At 36.0% G+C, this 22,674-nt stretch overlaps 1 protein-coding gene across 4 annotated transcripts in view; it reads right to left on the reverse strand.

Moving 5' to 3' along the window:
- The window catches only part of MAP4K3 (mitogen-activated protein kinase kinase kinase kinase 3), a 210,672-nt gene that overhangs the window by 62,029 nt on the left and 125,969 nt on the right, over positions 1–22,674 (reverse strand). For all 4 annotated transcript variants that reach the window (XM_077134037.1, XM_077134040.1, XM_077134038.1 and 1 more), the window contains 6 exons: positions 21,587–21,659; positions 15,850–15,981; positions 15,600–15,662; positions 15,434–15,515; positions 15,227–15,337; positions 9,891–9,969 (listed from right to left, as the gene is read on the reverse strand). In XM_077134037.1, coding sequence (XP_076990152.1) covers positions 9,891–9,969; positions 15,227–15,337; positions 15,434–15,515; positions 15,600–15,662; positions 15,850–15,981; positions 21,587–21,659 — 540 coding nt within the window. The remainder of the gene's footprint in view (positions 1–9,890; positions 9,970–15,226; positions 15,338–15,433; positions 15,516–15,599; positions 15,663–15,849; positions 15,982–21,586; positions 21,660–22,674) is intronic.

Here is a 22,674-nt window from a genome sequence, read left to right on the forward strand (position 1 = left end):
ATTGATCATTTATGTGATGACAATCCAAAGACTTAAAGAATCTGTTAGCAGAAAAAAGCCCTGGAATCTTGGTTTAAAATCTGTTAAATTTAATCTGTTAATCCTAGACTTTTTCCATGATAAAAAAGATGATTAGCAAAATTATACGTGTGCTACAGTCGGGCTCTAATTTGCTACTTCATTATGACTCAGCATAAAATAGAGACGATCCCAATGTGGCACTTAGGTGGGCAGACAGCATGAGCGAGAACACCTATAGCTGCCAGCCTGCAAGATGGTCCCCAATGACTCCTGCCTCCTGGTATTCACAACCTTATTTACCTTTCACATCATAACAGGTTGGGCTATTTGACCAAAAGATCATGGCAGAAGTGATGGGAGATAAAGCTTCCACCTTGGGCTCTCACTCTTGAGTCAATAACACTAGAGGCAACCTTACTGTGAGCACCCTAAGGAGAGGCCAGGTGGCCAGAGACTGAAGCCTTTTGTTAAAAGCCATGTGAGTGAGCTTGGAAGCAAATCCTCCTGCCCAGTTACGGCCTCAGATGGCTACTGCCCCAGCTGACATCTGGACTGCAACCTCATGAAAGACCCTGAGTCAGCACTATCCTAAGATGTCCTGGATCCCTGACCCTCAGAATCTATGAAAGATAATAAATATTTGTTTAAAACCACTAAGTTTTGGGGAAATTTATTTCTCACAAAACAAATAACAAATAAACTGTAGTGACTAACGTATAGACCAGCTAGCATAGTCACCTTTTACCTTGTTATTCTAATGTACTGATGTTTACTACCTTTACTTTAAATTTCTATATCTCATTAGCATTATATTTTTACAACCTGGGTAGAGCATTTGAGGTCACTGTGATCAAAGAGGTACAAATAGTCACAAATACACTACAGTTCTACTGGTAAGAACTTCAACCAAAACAGCAATTTTGAGCAAAGTTGGGCAAAAGATTAAGGTTTCAAAGCATAATCATTTAAATAATTGTTTTACTTTCAAACTTGGTTTGCATAATTAATATTTTGAAATTTTAATACCAATTAAAGACCATGAGATTTGAATATTTAGTGATAGAAGTTAAAGTAAAAAGAAACTGAGGAATAGAGCTCTACAGAGATCTCCAGTTGTGTGCTTATGCTTTATAGCTATTATGACCCAGATATCAAATTCTGACTCTTAGATGGATAAGCAGGCTCTTTGTCAATGGATTCCTCATACCTGTACACATATAATATATCAAAGTTTATATAATAACCTTTAGTAAGGTGTTACAACTAACATATATATTACCCTCAATAGAGGCCTACTGAATAGCTCTCATCTACACCTGTCAAAAACAGCAAAATAAAATCTGTAAAAAGGTTCACAAAGATGATTTTGTTCATCCATCTGCAATGTGTTATTGCCACACGTAAACGTTAGATTAGGTAAACCACTGAGTGCAGGGTGTTGAGATATTCTTTTACTAACTCTCATAACAAGGAGAGAGCAGGCACTAAATATCCTTGTACTTTGTGGACCAGGAATTCATCCCAGAAAGGCGAGTTCTTACAGCAGAGTCCCCGTGGAGATTCATTCCCCACACCTCATGCAGGTATCACTCTTCTGATCTCTTCAAATTCTATAGAGTTATAACGAATTTCTGCTACAGAATCTTCCAGTTACTGTTTAAACAATTGTTGGTTAATCATGCCAGGCTGCAGGGCTGTTTATGATTCTCTTAAAAGAATAAAAAATCACCTACCAATCTGTAACTGTATACTGGTACTTAACTCTGTTTTCTCTACCATCTTTCTGAAGGGGTCTCAAGCCAGCCCACATTCAATTTACATTTTATTATCTGGAGGAAAACCTGGTCTTAGCCTCTATGAGACAGTTCTAGTACTATCACCTGCTGACCTTTCATTAGCTGTATGGGTCACAGCTGATCCTACACAAGAAACGCTACATGAAGCAAGCATGTGCGCTAGTGAAGACATTCAATTCAGGACTGAGCGGTATAAAATGCTCTTTAGCCAAGAACTTCTACAGAGTGTTTCCTCAACCATTCCCTTAAAGCCATCTTGATACATTCTACATCTGAATTTAATTTCCATTCTGAAATCTGCATTTTAACATGCAGCAGTACCTCTTTTTTGTTTTTTTTCTGGCAGCAGATCAACTACTGTGGCCTGTATCACTTTTGTTAGCATTTATGGGTTAAAACCATTCACCAGAACACAAAATACATGGCAGAGAAGACAGAGAGGCTACAGTAAAATAAATAATGTGATGCAAAGCACACCCAACTAAAAATAGAACAGCAGAATGCAAACAGCTTAGATAAATGAATCTCACAACTTTTTCATATTCATGACCTCTTTATAGTAACTTAAAAATTACTGAAGGCTTCAGAGTTTTTGGTTATGTGGTTCAACCTACGATCTACACCATATTAGAATTTAAATTAAGAAAAAATTAAATATTTAATTTTTAGAAAAATAATGAACCTATTAGATGTTCATATAACACAATGCTGATAAAATAAAAAAATTAGTAAAAACAGTGACACTGTTTTCTGCAAATCTCTTTAACATCTAGTTTAATTTAAAAACACTGGATTCTCATATATGCTTCTGCATGCTAAATATTGCCATACCATGTCAAGTAGCCTCTGAAAACCACAATGAACATCTGAGATAATATAAGAAAGAAAAAGGCAAGTAACATTTTAAGATTATTATGAAAACAATTTTAATCTTGTGACCCCTTGAAAGGGTCTCAAGGACCCCCCAGGTCTCATAAATCACACTCTGAGAATCTCCGGTTTAGCTGCCTACTGCACAGTGCGCTACTCTCATGTGGCAAGAAGGTAGCTACCGTCTGCTTCCTGCACTCTAATTGGTGGGCAGGGAACACTCAGAACATGGGGGGAAGAACATGAGGAGCACTGAAGGATTGTGTGTGCGTGTATGCATGCATACTTTTGAGAAAAATACACCACAGTGTTATACAGAATACTGAATTATATAAACTGCAAATATGTTTACTCTGCAGTGATGAGTTAAGAATACAAAGCTGGCAGAATTATTATTTCTTAAGCAAGTCTTTGCTTATCATATTTAACTAAAGGCAAAGCAGATTTCCTAAAAGGGAAAGAGTGACATGCTATCTGCAAATGAGTCAGTTTTTACATATTTCTTGCCAAAGCACTGTTTAGTTGAATAAAGAAAAAACGCTGGTTGTGTTGAGAGGCACCAAGCAATTGTATACATAAAACATTATGGAGAGGAGAAAATACATAAAACAATTAAAATAAATCACTTTTCTGATCCAAACAGTGAATAAAGAAGTATTTGCAAGGTCCCCTTGCGGGAATGGCGAGAAAGGGGGAAAATTCAACTTCCCCATTTGGAGAACTCTGATACTCTCGCAAGCAGTGGGGACAACCAAATCAATAGTCTGAGCCCTCAATCTTGGGGTTTGTTCATATGAAACTTATCCCTGCAAAAAATAGGCTAAGCCTACTTAAAATTAGGCCTAAGAGTCACCCCCAGAGAATCTCTTTTGTTGCTTAAATGTGGACTACCTCTCTCTCTCAGCCAACCCAGCAAGTAAACTCACTGTCCTCCCCTCTCTACGTGGGACATGACTCTCAGGGGTATAAACCTCCCTGGCAACGTGGGACAGAAATCCTAGAATGAGCTGGGACTCAGCATCAAGGGATTGAGAAAACCTTCTTGAACAAAAGGGGGAAGAGAGAAATGAGACACTAATAAAGTGTCAGTGGCTGAGCAATTTCAAACAGAGTTGAGAGGTTATCCCAGAGGTTATTCTTACGCATTATATAGCATCCCCTTTTTAGTTGAAGATACATTAGAGAGGCTAGAGGAAAGTGCCTAAAATTGTAGAGCTGTGTTCCAGTAGCCATGTTTCTTGAAGATGATTGTATAACGATATAGCGTTCACAATGTGACTGTGTGATTGTGAAAACCTTGTGTCTGATGCTTCTTTTATCTACGGTATGGACAGATGAGTAAAACATATGGATTTAAAATAAATAAATAATGGGGGAAAATGTTAAAAAAAATAGATGGATACATTGGGGAAAATGCACCATAGCAAACTATGTACTATGGTTAATAGTAATATTTTAATATTCTTTCATTAACAGTTAACAAATGTACCGCACCAATACTATCGGTCAATGGGTGTGGGGGCGCGGTAGGGATAAGGGGTATGGGAGGATTTGGGTTTTATTTTTTATCTTTATTTCCTTTCTGGAGTAATGAAAATGTTCCAAAATTGATCATAGGGACATATGCCCAACTAAGTGATGTACTGTGAGCCAGTGATTGTATACTTCAGATGGTCTCTATGGTATGTGAGCGTATCTCAAAAAAATTTTATTTAAAAAAAATACATAAATCACTTCTCCAAAACTGTTTTGATAGTCTATAGCATCGCTGAGCATTCTGCATTTCACAGCTCATGTGAAAACATCTTAGCTGACATGTCACAATACTATATAAGCCTCAAGTATCAAATCCCAAAATTATTAAAAAGTGTGTTTTTTGTAAATTTTTTTTGAAATACTTTCAAAATTACAGGACAGCTTATTATTATTTTTTTTTTACATGGGCAGGCACCAGAAATCAAACCCGGGTCTTTGCATAGCAGGCAAGAACTCTGCCTACTGAGCCATCATGGCCCACCCACAACAGTTTTTTAAAAAAGCATAAACCCCATACAGAACTACACCACATTCTTACCCATCAGATAACCTGAGGTCCATCAATTTTAATATTTTGCTGCATCAGTCTATCTAGCTATAGATATCCAATGATCTATCAATAGATATCCAATGATCTATCAAACCATATATCTAACTATCAGCTCATTTTCTGAACACTTGAATGTACGTATACTTCATGCTCCTTGAACAATGATTGCTGCCACAAACATTTTCTAAGAATGAGGGCATTCACTTATATAACCACCTTACACGGAGTTATCAAGTTCTAGAAATTTAACACTGATATAGAGCCTACTGCTTACATTTCAATTTTTTCACGTCTCAATAATATCCTCTTTACCCTTCCTCCTCCCTTGTTAGATGCCCACCCACCCCGGCCAGGATCACATATTGCATTTAGTTCTCATTACCTCTTTTGTGCTTGCTCTTTCTTTTTTTAATTGTGGGAACATGTATATACAACATAAATTTTCCCATCTCAACCACTGCCAAATATACCATTCGGTGGGATTAGTCTCATTCAAAATAGTGCACTACCCTCACCAATTTCCATTACTAAAACCTCATTTTGCTAAACAGAAATGCTACCCTACCCCATTACGCACTAATTCCCCAATCCCCCGCCTCCCAACTCCACTGCTGGCAATGTATATTCTAATTTCTGTCTCCATGAGCTTGCATATAGTCCAGTATTTTCTTCATAGTAAGTATACAGCTTAAACTTAATGTACTAAATCTACAACAATCTCATTTGGTTTGATACCTACTTGACTTCAATAGTATACATAAACTATGTTCCTATACCCCTCCATCCCGCTACCTTTTGCTGGTTCTTGTCACAAATTACATGTTTATACATTAGGAGTCCAAAAGCATTGATTTATCATCACATTTTATGCATTTGCCTTTTATATCATGTAGAAGGCAAAAAACAAACCAAAAATACAATAATGCTGGCATTCATATTCACCCATGTTGTTATGTTAACAGAGATCTTTACTTTGCCTTGCGGCTTCACTGTCATCTATTGTCCTTTCTGTTCAACCAACAGAACTCTCTATCGCATCTCCTGCAGGGCTGGTCAGGTGGTGCTAAATGCTCTGAGCTTTTGTTTATCTGAGGACATCTTAATCTCTCCCTCATTTCTGATAGACTACTTGCTGGATATAGAATACTTGGCTGGCAGTTTTTCTTCAGCACTTTAAAAATGTCATCCCACTGCCTTTTGGCCTTTATGGCTGCTGATGAGAAATGGGCAGTTAATCGTCTTGAGAATCCCTTGCGGGTGGCATGCTGCTTCTCTCTTGCGGCTTTCAGAATTCTCTCTTTATCTCTGGCATTCAGTAGTTTGATTATCTGGCCTGGTGTGTGTCTAAATGTGTTTATTCTGTTGGGAGTTCATTCAGCATCTTGGATGTGTATATTCATGTCTTTTGTTCAACTTGGGAAGTTATCAGTCATTATTTCTTTGAATTTTCTCTTTCTTCTCCTTCTGGGACTCCCAACAATATGTATATTGGTACACTTGATGGCGACCCACAGGTTCCCTTGGTTCTGTTCACTTTTTTATTCTTTCTTCTTTCAGTTCCTCAGACTGGATGACATCAATTGTCTTACCTTCAAGTTCACTTATTCTTCTGCCAGCTCCAATCTGCTGATGAAACCTGCTAAGGAATTTTTTGTTTCTCAGGTCTTCTATCAAATGCAGTTTCATAATTTAAATCTCTCTATTGATATTCTCTTGGTGTGAATCTATCGTTTTGATTTCCTTTATTCTTCCTCCATGGTTTCCTTTAGTTCTTTGAGCATATTTATGACCATTTTTAAAAAGTCTTTGCCTTCTATGTCCCAGGTTTGGTCTTTTCTCATTTGATGGTTTCTAAAGCTTTATTTTCTCCATCGCTGAGGCCAGTGCTTCATGTTTCTCTACATATTTTGTAATATTTGGATGGACATTTTGATATTTCCACGTGTTACTGCTGGACGTTAGACTCTAAGATATCTATTTCTAAGTTTGTATGCAGCTAGGTGATATGTCAGTTTTCCTTGAATGCTTGGAGTTAAAAAAAAAAAAAAAAAAAAAAAGAAGGATATAAAGAAAACTTCTTTCCCTGTCTATGCAGACTGACCTGTGGGACTGCACTTGGCCAGGTTTTATCCTGACTATACTTTTAGAGAAGAGCTTAGAGGCCATGGAAAAGTGGCCACCCTGATCTTTTCTACTTGTATGTCTTATTTTGATGGCATGAGCATGTAGCTCTGAGGAGTTCTCTGTTTACATGGATATGGATGCCCCTCTTCCCTGTGAAACAGGTTCCTCAGGATTTAAAACACTACACATATGTCCTATAGCCAGCAATCACTCACCCAAGGGAGCATGACTTGACGGCTCTCCCACAGTACTCTGTAAAAGAGTTTAGTCACCTGCCTTCTACGTGCAGGGCAAGTTCTGGGATGATAAGACTGTGGTGAGTGTCCTGGTCCAGTCCCTCAGGCCAACACCAGAGAGAGGATCAGGCATACAAGCTTCCAGTGTTTACATGAGGGATACTCTGCTGTCTCTGGGACCAGGATCAGGGACCTACAGTGGGAGTGTGGGCCAAACAGGGCACCTGGAGGGTCTACTACTTTTTTTTGCCTTTGACATGGGTACGCTCTGGGAGATGAACCTGGGTCTCCAGCATGGCAGGCGAGAATTCTGCCATGGTCCATAACTTTTAAGTTGCCTTTTCCTTGATTCAATATGTGCCCTATTACTGTAATTCCATAACTGTTTTCTAGAGCTTTAAGAAAGATGGCCTTTCTTAAAGAACATCCAGCCAGTTCTTGCCAGTTGTTCAAAGATCTGTCAAAGGCCACAGCCTTGAAGCTTTTCCATCTTGATTAGGGTCAAAGTAGTGGTTTTTATCCTCCTGATACCTCAACATACCAGAGGGATACCCTCAATACTGGCAAATAGGTGAGTGAGGAGGATGCCCATTATGCACTGCTCACTTCTACCAAAAGGGCATACTGGAATCTCAGAAAAACTGAGATGTAGGTGTCGATTTAAATAGTACACATGTGCATACAAGCAGAGAAGCTCAGAATCACTGATACAAATTAGTAAGGAAAGATCAAGAAATAAATGTACTTTGGTATAAAGGGCTGACAGCACAATTTTCTAAAAGAATCAGATAATAAGAAAGTCAGTATTTAAAGTTTTCAATATGAACTACAAAGACATCTCTACTGAGTTTTTTGCTTACATGCTAAGGATGTTCTTCTCAGAAAAATATATTTAGGGAGCAATCAGCAAATTTAAGTCTGTGGCTTCAGAAGTGGTTTAAAGGTAATTTTAGCTGGTCACACAATTAATTGTTAGCAAAGAACAGACCAAAACCCAGTCATGGACTCTTTGTACATCATGCTTACTTTCAAGAACTCTGTCTTTTCAGGAGCATTTCCAGGTACCACCAGCACAAAAGTTTGCCCAATGTGCAGGTTTGAAGCTATTATGTACCCCAGAAATGTCACATCCTTTAATCCTCATTCCATATTGCTGGGTGGGATCTTTCTGTTTCTATGGAGATGTGACCCACCCAATTGTGGGTGGTTTTTAATTAGATGGTTTCTATGGAAATGTATCTCTACCCATTCAAGGTGGGGTTGCTTACTGCAGTCCTATAAGAAGGAACCATTTTGGAAAAAGCTTTAGAGCTAACAGAGCCAACACAGCCAACGACCTTTGGAGATGCATAAAGAAAATATTCCCTGAGAAGTCACTGAAGAAGCCTGGAGAGAAAGTGAGCAGCTGCTGCCATGCACCTTTCCAGCTAAGAGAGAAAACCTGAATGTTATCAGCTTTCCTGAGCCGAGTATCTTTTCCTGGATGCCTTAATTTGGACATTTTTATAAGTCTTCCCTTAATTTGGACATTTTCATGGCCTTAGTACTGTACACCTGGACCCTAATAAATCCTCCTTTTTAAAAGCCATTCCATTTCTGGTATATTGCATTCTGGCAGGTTTTACAAACTAAAACACCCAGTAACACAGTATACAGCTTGTGGCTGAGCAAAAATTATATGGGTAGGATCACAAAGGACTGGTTACTGAAATGGAGCAATGTTTGTAAAAGACCCTTGGCTGGAAGCCAAGAGATACAGGGCTTGCTGTTTTCACCTCTGCATATCTTTCTTGTTTTCTATCAAATGCTCACAGTGCCTGCTTCTACTTACCTTTCCTGGCTTTTGAAACGATGAGATGGGTTCATCTTAATTAAACATGAAATGTGTTATTAGTGTTACTAATCTAGCCAGAAAATGAGAACAACTTCTTAACAGCAGTCACCTAAAGTCACCATATTACCTAATTTTAGTTAGGTCATTTTGGATTTCAGGTCCCTCGGGATGAATCTTTAACTCACTGAAAACTGTTACCATAAGCCTTACTGCATTATATTAGCATTCTAAGCCACAGGTAACAAATGCTTTTTAAGGGGAAAAAAAGTTAAGGCATTATTATTCCAGCCATTCCTGCTGAAAGAGTTTATCATTGATGAGTCAACAAGATCCCATATAAATGAATGGTCTTTCCTGGCTGTCCATAAGAATTACATGGAGAGCTATTTTTAAAGGTAGATTCCTGGGTCCACAAACAGCTACTGAGTCAGGATCTGTGGAGTCGTAGGGACTGAGAATACATTTTTTCAATGCTACCAGGTTACTCAAATGCCAGTTTGCAGAACTCTAATTCTCCTTTCTACTCTGGCATTTGGGCCATCAGCCTCAACATAACCTGGGAGCTTGTTAGAAATAAAGAACCTCAGGTCCCCACCCCAGATCTACTGAATCAGAAACTACACTTTAACAAGCTCTTTAGGTGAAATATGTACATTAAAATTTAAGAAACACTGCCTGATATTACTTGCATCTTATATGTTCCAAGAATTTTATGCCTCCTCCCTAACAATAACAACAGAAAAAATACCCTTCTCTCTGACCAAAACACTCCCCAGCAACAAGGAAAATGAAATTTTTACTTCTGAAATTAAACTTTACCTTTAAGAGCATTTGGTTTATTTGGAAGAAAAAAATAACTAAACTACAATTTGAGATCTTATTTTTCATTTTTAAATTATTAACTGCATGTAGTATATACTTACAGTTTATTTCAGAGCGTGTTTTTTCTTCCCTCACATTCCTACTTGTTGAGTGAATTCTATGTGGTACAGCAACAAGAGGCTAGGAAAGAACAAATTCAGTGATATGCACCATTTGGTAATCAAGTTGTGGCCTGGTACACATTTCTTAAACATGAAAGAAATACTTCATTTTAAGCAACAATGGGAACAAAATATAACTCAGCAAATATTAAAAAAGAAGGCAACCACAAAAGCAGCTCCAAATATGAAAGTAAAAATGTAATATCTTTATTACCTACTTAAGATAAATCAATACTTACACTAGAAAGAGCACTTAACATAACTACATTAAACACATGAAATTAAATGCAAGTAATAATTTTGCTTATTTGTAAGTGAGACCTCAGTTTTAGGTCTCAGTTCTATTGCTGGTGTGCTGGAGGTTCCATTTTGAAAGTGTTTCCTTAAATAAAAATTTTCAGGGTTTTTCGTTTTGTTTTGTTTTTTTGATATTGGAACCTTTGAAAAAATTTTTATTGACTTCCAGAGTATAATTATAAGTATAATTATAACTTTTCCAGTACTCCATTTGTGGTGATTTTTAACTAGCACACCAGCAGTAAACCTGAGACCTAATTTAAGAAATTAAATTATTATATGAGGAGAGACCACCCAGGTATTCAGAGATCATATTCAACACTTTTTCCCTAACAAAAACTGGCTATTTTTGCTTTTCTTTCCTTCTCAAACTGCAAGTTTATCAAGATTACGGAATGCACTTTATTCAGAGTAGATCCTCAAAAATGTTCTGAGTTGAATATAAGTAAATATTCAAATTGAGCATTTCAATAATCCAATAGCTGTTCAAATGGTGTCACTACCTTCATCTGTTGCAGAGGAAAAATCTGAAATTAAAAAAATAACTGCCTCAACTTCATATATCAAAAAGGATGAGAGCTTCTTCAGCCAGTGAACCTCTCCTATAAAGTTCATCCAGACCCTACACTGGTGCTGCCAGCTTCACAGCCTGCCCTATGGATTTTGGACTTTTCCATTTCCATGGTTGCGTGACACACCTTTATAAATCTCCTATTTATAGATCTCTCCGGTTGGTTCTGTTTCTCTAGAGAACCCTGACTAACACAGAGCCAAAACAGGATGCTGAACCAGAAAGTGAAGAGCCAAATCTATATACTAGGAAGAAGCACTAACCACAAAGAAAGAGGATGGAGGAACAGATTCTGGAGGCAGAGTATTTGGAAGCGCAATCTGACCTAGAATAGGCAAAGCTTAATTGCCTGAAAAGGACTCATATCTTGTTTCGAGAAGGATTTAAAAGATGCTTACATGAATCTACACAAGCTGAATGAATGGAGAAAAAAAGGAGGAAGACAAGATGTTACTATGAACAACTGAGAAACTGAGTTTCAGTGAGAAACTGCATGCCTTAAAATATTTGGTGGACCACAAATTTGCCTCTGAGTTTTCCTAGCAAATAATAAAAACAAAACATAATCAGTCACTAAAAAAAGGGAGAGAAATCAAATGAATAATGCCAAAAGACATTAGTGATTGATGGTCTTTTTTCTTAATAAACATGAATTTCCCCCCCTCGTGTCTTTTGGGAGACAATATAGAAGGCCACCATATTCTTTCCATTTTATTAGAGCCATTCTAGGTGTGTTGCCACCTTCAGAGAGAAATAGTCTGGGGGCAAGTGGGGATGAGTCCTCCTACTTGGTGTTAATTCGTGGATATTCCTTCAACCTAGAGGTATAAAAGAGTTCCTAATGGAAAAACTTCTGTAGCTCCATCCTAAACTCTGCTCACATTTAAGACGGGATACAGCAACAGTGTCATGTACAACAGCAAATAAAATGGCTTTTAAGTGTGTGAAAATGCTACTTTTGAAGTTACTACCTTCACAGATGATACACTTTTAGGAACATCTTTGTGGCAAATGTAATTCATAAACATATGAACACAAACTTTTTAGATTTAGTAATAATTAAGTAGATCAAGAACAGGACCCAAGTTAACCTTCCCCAAGGTAGGAACATCTCAGGAAATAAAGATATATGAATCTAAAAGACCAAGTCTTAAGATACTGACAGCAATGAAAATAACTTTTACAATGAGGTATTTTTAAATTTTATATGTCAGTGGTATTTTGTCATTTATAAAGTGTTTCATATACCTTAGCTCATTTTGTCTGCAAAACTGCTAAACAAATATTATTCTTCATTTTATAATGGGGAACTGAAAGTCAAAATTAAATGACAGGACATGTAGTTAGCAGGCTGTAAAGCTGAGAAAGACTTTGGGTAATGAATGGCATGGAAGAAATGACATTTGGTGCCTTATCATTCTGCTTGGTCTAGACATAAGTTTCCATTTTGAACGACCACCCCACTAAGCTCAGCCTCGAGTTTAAGTGCAACCTCCGTGTGATATGGGATAAGAACAAGCCCTAGCTGCCCCTTGCAGCTTCTGTCCTTTTGCACTACATAATTTACCAGCAAGGCAGGTATTTCCATATGGGCCTAGATGATAAGCTGCCCTCACACAGCCATTGCTGCTTCTGCTTCTCATGAAGCATAGTTCGAAACTCCCAATCCCTTGTATCCCCGGGAAAGCCTTTTCTTTCCCTCCCTTCTGGGTCACAATCAAGTCAAGAGCTCGGGACCCACAAGTGTTTCTGCCCCCTACCCCCTCCAGGACTCTCCTGCTTACTTACTGCTAGGTAAGCCCAGCAGGGGACTCTGCCACCCTCATCACCCCCTACCCCCCTCCAGGGGCTTTGATCGAACAAAGTGACCTTTCCATGCAGTCTAGCTGGCTGGGTATCTGTGTCAGTGCTTCATCACCTGAAGAGCTTCCACATAAAATCCAAAGACACCTTGGAATCTTGAGTACACTATATGGTAGCAAACATAAACTCAGCTATCATGGTGGGGTAGTCACATAGGTTATCATCCATGGACATGGATGAAACCTATCTTACATGGCATTTGAAGTTATTAAATCTTATAATTCTGTACATAAGTAAATGGGTTAAACATATAGGAGAAGAAACATGCTATATAAAAATTATATTACAATTACTCCAGTGTATTTTTAAAACTAGAAAGTACATGGGAACTCATAAAATATTAAACTTCTCCCTTCCATACTGTATGATTTATAATAAATTTTAAGAACTAGAGTTAACTTAGTAGATATGATAATTAGATATGATAATTATTTTCAAAAGTATTCAACTTCCATACAACAGAAATAGTATTACAGGAAGTGCTGAAACACCAGTTAGATGCATTCAAATTTTGAGCACTTAGAAATTAGAGTTACAAATTCTTTTTAAATATAAAGATAATGAGTTTCTCTGGGAAAAGTACTATCTTATGCTATGGTGGGAGGAAAAGTCCCTTTCACCCCACCCCTGGCATAATTAGATTCCTTTGTTACTATGTACCAATTTACCATACAGTATGGTGGCAAATGAAATTTGAACAATGTTGGTGATTGGTGTTATTAAACTAAATAAAATTTGTGCATATCAAAACCATGTAAAGCTAGGACTACGCATCCTTTGTCAGTGCACTAAATGCTGCATTATTGCCCCTTACTGGAACAGCCCCATCAAGTATATACTTTTCTGCGAGTACTCCAGTCCACAAATCACTACATAAATAACAGATGCACATCATGTTGAGTGGCCAATTATGTTTCTCAAAGCCTGCTGGTGACTGGTTACTACATATCTGGTATTCAATTTTAGCAAAGACAGCAAAACATGTAATTGTGTTGTCCTAGTGACAGTAACCTCATGACTGATATTGAAGAGGGAATTAGCAAACAAAGACAAAAGGTGCCACAAAGAAATGAAAAGTGGTAACGCTGGATAATGCTGGAAGTGAAGTTTTAATTGAACATAAATGGAAATACAGAAGAAATAGCTGACTGTGAGAATGCTGACACCACTTCTGTTTGAGAGACTGCAGGTCTATAGCCAGAGGAACTTAATGAAAGTGAACGTATCACTATAATTAAGGAAAGAAATTGTGATGAAAAGGATGAAGATGCCCTATAGTAAGTGATGCCTGCAAAAAACACTTCACATCATGAACAATGAGGGTATTTCATGCCACGAAAGTGAAAAGAATAAAATGCTGGAAGCCGATCCAAACATGGAAAGGAAAATGACAATTCACTAAGGCATAGAAAAGATACTCATTCTGTCTCATAAAGTTATACAAGAAGAAAACAAGTACTTCCTTATAAATATTTATAACTGATGGTATGAGAGTTTATAATGTTTTCACAAAAAATTTAAAGCTCATGGAACAATCATAATTTTTACCCTGGTTTAAGATGGCTTTGCAAGGTTGCAGCTACAAATCGAGAACAATCTACATATTGAATTATACTAGAAGAGCTTATAAAACTTGTGAATTTTAAAAACAAAATTAAAACAAAACAAAGTAAAAATATTTTCTCCCTAGGGTAATTATAAAGTCAATAATAAGTCCTTTATGTTTTCAAACTCCTTTCCAGACCTTTAAACAAAATGACAGACAGCCTATTTTATCACATTTATATAAAGATAGCAACAAAGAAAAATGCTAAATTACAAGAGAGGTCCTCTTACTTATTGACAATGTGCAGCTATCATTCCTTTAGAACCACTGAGGACATTTACACCTCTGAAGTACCTTGCAGAAAACCAGTAGAGTTCAAGGACGTCACCTCTAGCACAGACCCAACAATAAAATCGTGCCATGCCACATACACTGAGTTTATCTTAGGTGCCACACTATCACCTGTGACGGGAATGTTAAATGTGCTAATAGAAGTGAAGCTTCCATTGCTATTAACGCTTCTATCACAGTACTCAACAAGCATTTCCACAGTGAATAATTAAGGTTTTAGCGACCAACAAAGTCAATCCTATACCTTTACTAACTTCTAATAATGCATGAAGTATGGTATTAGGATTCTTTTTGAGAAGAAAACTGAATAGAAAAATTGAGTGTATTGCAACATCCTGTTTAAGCATTTCCCATTTATTTTCCTTTTACAATGGATGATTTATTTGCCAGCTTCATCTAAAATGACTACTTTGAAAAAACTACAGAAATCTCAAGTAGATTAGATGCTTCTGTATTTGCTATTTTTGGACCACAGAACTGTTTAAGTTGCTAATAAGTAAAAGCCAGCACCTAGTTCCTAGGAGAGACAAAGTTAAGGAGTTAATTTTTACTTTGAGTGTTTAAATTTAAAATAGAAATTAAGAAAATTCATTTTGAGATATAAATAAACATGTGTTGCATACATTATTTGGTAAAAACAATTCCTACCTCAGGATCATCATCATCAAAATCATGGTAAGTGGAATGATCTGGATTATTCACTTTATCTAACAGCTCGACTGCCAAAGACCGTGTCAAAGGTTGTGTGACAAAAGGGTGCTATAAAAAAAAAATAATACAGAGCAATTATTAGAACTAAGACTAAGTGATATTTTATATTTTGAAACAATACAGATTTCAGGGGAAAAAGAATACCTGTAGTAACTTTTCAGCTGTAGGTCTTTTTTTTGGATTTTTAGTAAGTGCCATTTTCACAAAATGATGAAAGCTATTTGACCTAAACAATTTAAAAAATTCAACATTCAAATTATTCAATTCTTTGCTCATCTTACCACAAAAATAAATAACACAAAAAACTTACCACTTCATTTTGTCCTTTAATTTAGGAGGCTGAAAATTGCTTTTGGTCATTAGAAATAACGCTCTGGAAAATCAACAATAAATCATTACATAGTATTTTCATATTTTATTATATATTATATAAATTCCATGACAATTTATTCTCAAATAAGATAAAGCAAGACCAAGAAAAGTATTTGTTTGTGACACAAATAATACCAGGAGGAAAAACCTTAATTTAGACATAGGATTCTTAACTGTGACACACTGACCTCATTGGATGCAAGTCAAACATAGGAGGCTGAAGCTCAGCAAGCTCTATGGCAGTTATTCCCACTGCCCAGAGATCACAGAGCTGATTGTAGCCCCCTTTCCGCTCAACAGCAGCGACTTCCGGAGCCATCCTGAAGGAAATAGTCCAGAAAAGAAAAACCTTCTGTTTATTGCATCTTCCTTCATTCTCTCCAACAGGCACATGGAACTACACCTACCTAAAGGCTGAGGACTGCCTTGATTTCTGAAGAACAAGCCTGTAGGACTAAGAGGCCCAAATTCCCCAAGGGCTTCTGGATGCTGACTCCTCTAAGACCACCCATCCCAAGCCCCTGCTGGTGATTACTGTAATTGTATTGTACTATTTATTATACGTTCATAAAAATTTACAGTTACAACAGAGCAACATGCCCCAAATTCTTCTATACTCCAATCTTTCTTCCCTTCTCCACGCAAATTCTACAAAGAAGTAACATTCTGGAAGAACAGTCTAGAATTTTTAGCTTTACTTCCTTAGACCATTAACTGCTACTATTTGGTCTCTGACTGTTTTCATGTCACCAAAACAATTCATTGGAGTACCAGTGATCTTCATATTTAGTATTTAATTCGTATTTACTACAAACTTAAAGGGCTTTTGTTTATTATAATGAGACAATGTCATAAAAAATGAGTATGTAGTTTTATTTTTCTCCTATTCCAATCATATCTCTCTACGTTGGAGTTTGATTTAAATGATTACACTGGTTTTCAGATAAAAAATTTTCAAAACCTAAACAACAGTTTTGAAAACAGCCAATTCAGATATGCATCTCAATTCTTACTTATCAAAAGAGTGATTTAAACATGTAGCTTACAAATATAAATACGCTTGCTTTCCTGGTATGATTTCAAGAAAGTCAAGTTAAGTCAGGAAATTAAAAACAAAACAAAACAAAAACTGCAAAAAAAAAAAAGAAAAATCATCCCAAATGCTTGGTCTTAAATCTATTTTATCCTAAAACAGACTATGAAAATGCAAATTATCATATGAAAAGTTAATTTTAAAGTTCATTACTTATTACTCCATTGATTGGTTGGTTTCCAGCTAGCTGCCAGAAAACCCTACTAGAGTACAGTACATACAGGTGATTTTCTTCCCTTAACTGGCCTCCCTTTAACTAGCTTGCCACATTTGCTAATGTTTTCTTCCATTTCTTTATAAAGAATGAGTGAATGATTCCAGCTAGTAGGCTACCTGCACGGCGCTTCTACTACTGCCAGTTAAGCTGTATGCTTAGCACCTTCAATTGAACTTATCTTTGAACCTGTTTATTCCAGTTATATTTGTAACTGTAAAAACAATTTATATAATTTAATTTAATTATGTGAAAAATGATTATAAACTAAAAAGAGTGTGCTGTTATGAAAATTAAGTGTAATGCTTTAGAAAAGAAGGTAGAAACTGTTAAAGATAAATTTTTAAATACAAAATAAAAATAAACCAACAGATAAGGAACCACATGAAACTGTCAAAGTCCAGGAAGGCTACAGATACATGATTCCATTTGTATGACACTCTGGAAAAGGAAACACTGTAGAGAAAGAAATCAGAAGAGTGGTTACCAGAGGCTAGGGCTGGGAAAGGGAATTGACTGAAAAAAGAGGAAAAAGGAAACTTTTTAGGGTGATGAAATTAGTCTCTTATTTTGAATGAGGGACTGTTTCTCACCACTACAACATACAAGTTTCTCAAAATTCATACACCTGTACACCTAATTAGGTTAAATTTATACTTAATAAACCTTACAGAAAAAAACCAAAACAAAACAAATACCAACCCCCCCCCACATGCTTTTCACATCTAAGTTCTCAGTGCTCTTTAGAACTTCTCATGCAAACTAAGAAATCTAACTGACACATTAAGAGGGATCTCTACGGAGACTCGGCATCAAAGGATTGAGAAAACCCCTAGAATGAGCTGAGATTTAGCATCAAGGGATTGAGAAAACCTTCTGGATCAAAAGGGGGAAGAGGGAAATGAGACAAAGTGTCAATGGCTGAGAGATTCCAAACAGAGTCAAGAGGTTATCCTGGAGGTAATTCTTATGCATTAAGTAGCTACCACATTGTTATTCAAGATGTAATGGAGAGGCTGGAGGGAACTGCCTGAAAATGTAGTGCTGTGTTCCAGTAGCCATGTTTCTTGAGGATGACTGAATAATGATACAGCTGTCACAATGTGACTGTGTGATTGTGAAAACCTTGTGTCTGATGCTCCTTTTATCTACCTTGTCAACAAAGGAGTAGAACATATGGAATAAAAATAAATAATAGGGGGAACAAATGCTAAAATCAATTTAGTTTAAATGCTAGTGATCAATGAAAGCAAGGGGTAAGGGGTATGGTAGGTATAATCTTTTTTTTTTTCTTTCCTGTGTTCGTTTTATTTCTTTTTCTATTGTCTTTTAATTTCTTTTTCTGAATTAATGAAAATGTCCTAAGAAATGATGAATATGCAACTAAGTGATGATATTGTGAAGTACTGATTATGTATGTTGTTTTATTTTGTTTACTTTTTTAATAAATAAATTTAAAAAAAAAGAGGGATTTCTAAAATCCATCCAGGCACATACGTATTAATTTTGAGATTGTCTACTTTAATAGACTTTTTTGATTAACTGTCAACATTTATTCTGTTAGATGAGAGTCCCTTCTATTCTATGTCCCTGGGGTTTAAGTGGGAAAAGATGATATTAGGGAAGAGATATGCAGAGCGGGAGTGTTCCAAAAATTAACCTCACTGTTTCATAATCTCACATGTTCTTAACATATTCCTCACATTATTATAAAACGAACGACAAGAGTTTGTAGTTTCGGAAGCTGGAGTTAGAAATCAGTTGTCATCAACAAACATTTACTAATTACGTCTACAGAACCATGCTAGAGCCTCGGAAATTCAATGAACTTTAAGAGAATTCCTCCAGACATTTTAAATCAAATTGAGACTTTGAGCCTAAACATAAGGACAGATAGCTCTTCAAGTCATAACTCCTCTCAGCAATCACCCAAATCAATGAGGAACAAAGAAAAATAGAGACATATTTTGTATCTGAAATATCTGGAGATTTATTTTACCTAGAATACAATGACTGAAAATTGAACAGTATGTGACATGACAAAAAGGAAGAAGGACAGTCCTAAGTGCACTCAGGGAAAGAACCACCACCAGCAAGCCAATTAGAATCCCAAGAATCCCACAAAGGCTTACACAAAGTAACAAAGGCTACAAAGTAACAACAGTGAGTGTTTGAAAATGTCAAGTCTATATAAGGAACATTAGTCCCCCAGATTCCTACTCTCACCCTCTAAGACTCAGTAATTACTCCTACCCCATTCCTACCAGGTGAGGACCAATGTAACTTGAACAAGAAAGGTTTTATACTCAAGATAAAACAGGAACAAAAGAGATCAGGGGGTGGGAGAAGGGGATATGATTAAGTAAAAGTCTGGACAAGGAAAAGTGAGTTCCCCAGCTTCCTTCACCTTCGCAGGTCTAGAACACTAGTAACCAGGCTACACCCTACTTCCCAGGCACCGGGACGCATCACCTGTACTGCCTGTTCTTGCTCTTCACTGTGAACCAACAAATAAGGATCACCAGACATTCCAGGGAAGCCTCCACAATGCAAATCAGAAAGAACTTTGAATTAAATATATCATAGCTGAAATAACAGTTTTAGGGAAAAGGCTGAAAAAGAAAGGTGGGAATGGTTATAGAAAGTAGTGAGAAAATTAATAGATTAATCCAAGTGGTCTAAGAATAACTAACGGGTTCCAGAAAGAGAGAGCAGGCAAAAATTTAGGAAAGAGATTATTAAAGAAATGCAAGAAAATTTTCTATAACTAAAAGACATGAATCTATTAACTGAAAAGTTAAGACATAAATCTCTTAACTGACACATCATAATGACACCAGGCTTCTCATCAGCATCAGAGAATAGAAGCCAGTAGAGCAGTATCTTAAAAATTTTAAGGAGTGGTTTCTGGCCCAGAATTCTATACCCATCCCTAAATTATCAACAAAGTATGAGGTCAGACAACAATGTATGAAAAATTTTACTCCTCATGCACCATTTCTCAGGAAGTTACCAAAGCATATACTTCAGAAAAAAGAGGGAGTAAATCAAGAAAGAAGAAGACCTGGATTCTAGGAAGGGAATACTCGAGCTGAAGATGAAAAAATTCCAAGCTTAAGCCATGTGAAACACAAAAACAAATGGCCAGATTGGAATAGGAGGAAAGAGCGTTCCAGAAAGAATTATTCCAAGGAAAAACAAAACAAAACAAAAGCAAGAACAGACAAATGAATAAACCAAAAACAGAACTGACAGATAAACAGGCTTTACAGAGAGGAAAATTATATAAAGGCATCTGACAGAAATATAAAATGTGGGAATGTAGGGGAAATCTTAGCCAGGGATTAAAAACAACCAACTAAACAAATTAAAAATTATTATTATTATTATTTTTTTGGCATGAGTAGGCTCTGGGATTTGAACCCAGGTCTCTGGCATGGCAAGTGAGAACGCTGCCACTTGAGACACCACTGCATGTCCCAAAATTATTTTAATTATTAAATCTAGGAAAAATTTTATCAAGAAAGTAAATGTAATATTGGTATACTAATTAACTTAGTAGTCTAAGATTGGATGATTGGAAGCTAAAATCTTCACATGTCATAATAGAAAGTAAACAAACAATGAACAAGTCTAGCCAAGGAAGAAGACAAAATGGAAGAGTTTTTGTTATAAGCCCTTATAGTACTATTTGAATTTTTAAATATACATTTATTTGATAAAAAAACAAATCAATATAAAAGTGACATATAGCATATCCTTGATACCAAAATAAGTGGTACAGATGGTACCATACCACTGCTGATGAGTCAGACTGCGAAGGCAGCAGGGAAAGGCAGCACTGAAGTGCTGAAAGAACACTTTCACTAGCAGAGTGCTATACCTTCAGAAAAGTTAACAGTTTGAACAAGAAAACTGTACACAATTATATTTGGTGCTTAATCTCATACACAGCACAAGGTTAAGCAGTCAAAAACATTCACTGAGTGAATAAATGAGTGAAGAGGATAGTTTTATAGGATGGTCAAAGAATACACCAAGTACACATGAACAGCTAGAAACAGAAAGGAGGATCTGTAGTGGAGAACAGCAGCAATTCAGGTTGAGGAGGCAAATGGAGGTCAGACACAGAAGACTCTAACTGCAAGAAATCTATATTCGATATTGTGGGCAACCAAGACTTGCCAAAAAGTCTGAGCAAAGGGGTACTATAAATAATATAATGTCAAAAGAAAATTAATCCAAATATTGACTAGAAATGGGTAGGTATAGAAGAAGATAGATATAAAAATATTTGTGAAAATACATACAATACACGTAGGAGCAAGAGTCAGGTTTTTCCAGCAAAGTTGGAACTGTATCAAAGCTTCCGAAAGCCATATCAATCTTTTAGGTCTTTTCCGCTGAATGAAAATTCCACTGGACATTAAAAACTAACATGGTAAAATATTCTTTGGTTACATAATCCATCCACGTGTATACATACTTAAATTACTTAATCTGTTGATTACTCTCTTCTTTAATCTGTATTTGACCACTCAGTTTATCGTTTAAGAAATGCTGTATTGCAATAATCATAAAACAACAAAAAATTAAATTTCAATTAAAACACAATTACCAGTACGGTGTGCCAATGAAAGACTTTCTTTTGGCAATTGTAGCTGTTATCTGTGCAGATACTCCAAAATCAGCTATTGAAGAAATGACAAATATTTAGAAAACTGAGAGAAAATAAAATGATTAAAGAAAACATGAAAAGAACCTTTTAGTTATTATTTTCACTAAATAATTAACTTCACAGAAATGTGAAGTATTCTCAAACATTAAATCAAAACTTTTTACTTTACTGAACTAGAATTAAAACGTTACAAAGTAGTCAGTGTGTATCATAGTCAAATAGATTCCCATATATATATATCTAAATGAATCAAAAGACAATAGAAGGTCAAGTTTAAGAATTTTGATGAGACAGGTGAGAGGCTGCCAGATTTAATGATATTATAATTTCTGATTCTCATAACCTGAAATTCAAGAAATACCACTGGAAGGGGCCTTAAATATTATGATATTGCATACCCTCCTGGCCACACTTATGGCAAGTGACAGCAAATACACGAATACGCTGTTGGCAAATCCATCTAACTTGAAAAGACATCCAAACAAAATATTCCCAAAAAAACTACCTTAGCAATTCATTCCAATACCAATGTCAATTACTATCAGGAAATTTATTCTTATGTACAAACTGTTACTTTTCCTCAGGATAAATATATTGTATTCTAATATTTTCTACTTTATTAATGATGGGTTCTAAATCTTCCTTAACTCAAGATATATATATATATATATATATATATATATATATAGCATACATTAAATGAAGTATTTAATAAATATGAAATGAATTATTTTGAACACCTAGTTAACAAGACTTTGTTTACAAAACTATTATATTGCAAATGTCTCTTGCCTATATTTTCAAACTAAGTTATTACTTAAGTTTTGGACTGTATTTTAAATATAAGTTAAACAACCAAAAGTTACAAAATCAGTTTCCATTTGAAATAAAGCAACAATCAGCATCTAAACAGCATTTTTATATAAGTAAAAGAATATTTAATTCCTTGTGTCTGATGCTCCTTCAATCTATGGTATGGATAGATGAGTAAAAAATATGGATAAAAAATTAACAAATAAAAGGTTAAA

The sequence above is a fragment of the Tamandua tetradactyla genome, chromosome 17, assembly GCF_023851605.1.
Source record: "Tamandua tetradactyla isolate mTamTet1 chromosome 17, mTamTet1.pri, whole genome shotgun sequence".
Classification (NCBI taxonomy): Eukaryota; Metazoa; Chordata; class Mammalia; order Pilosa; family Myrmecophagidae; genus Tamandua; species Tamandua tetradactyla.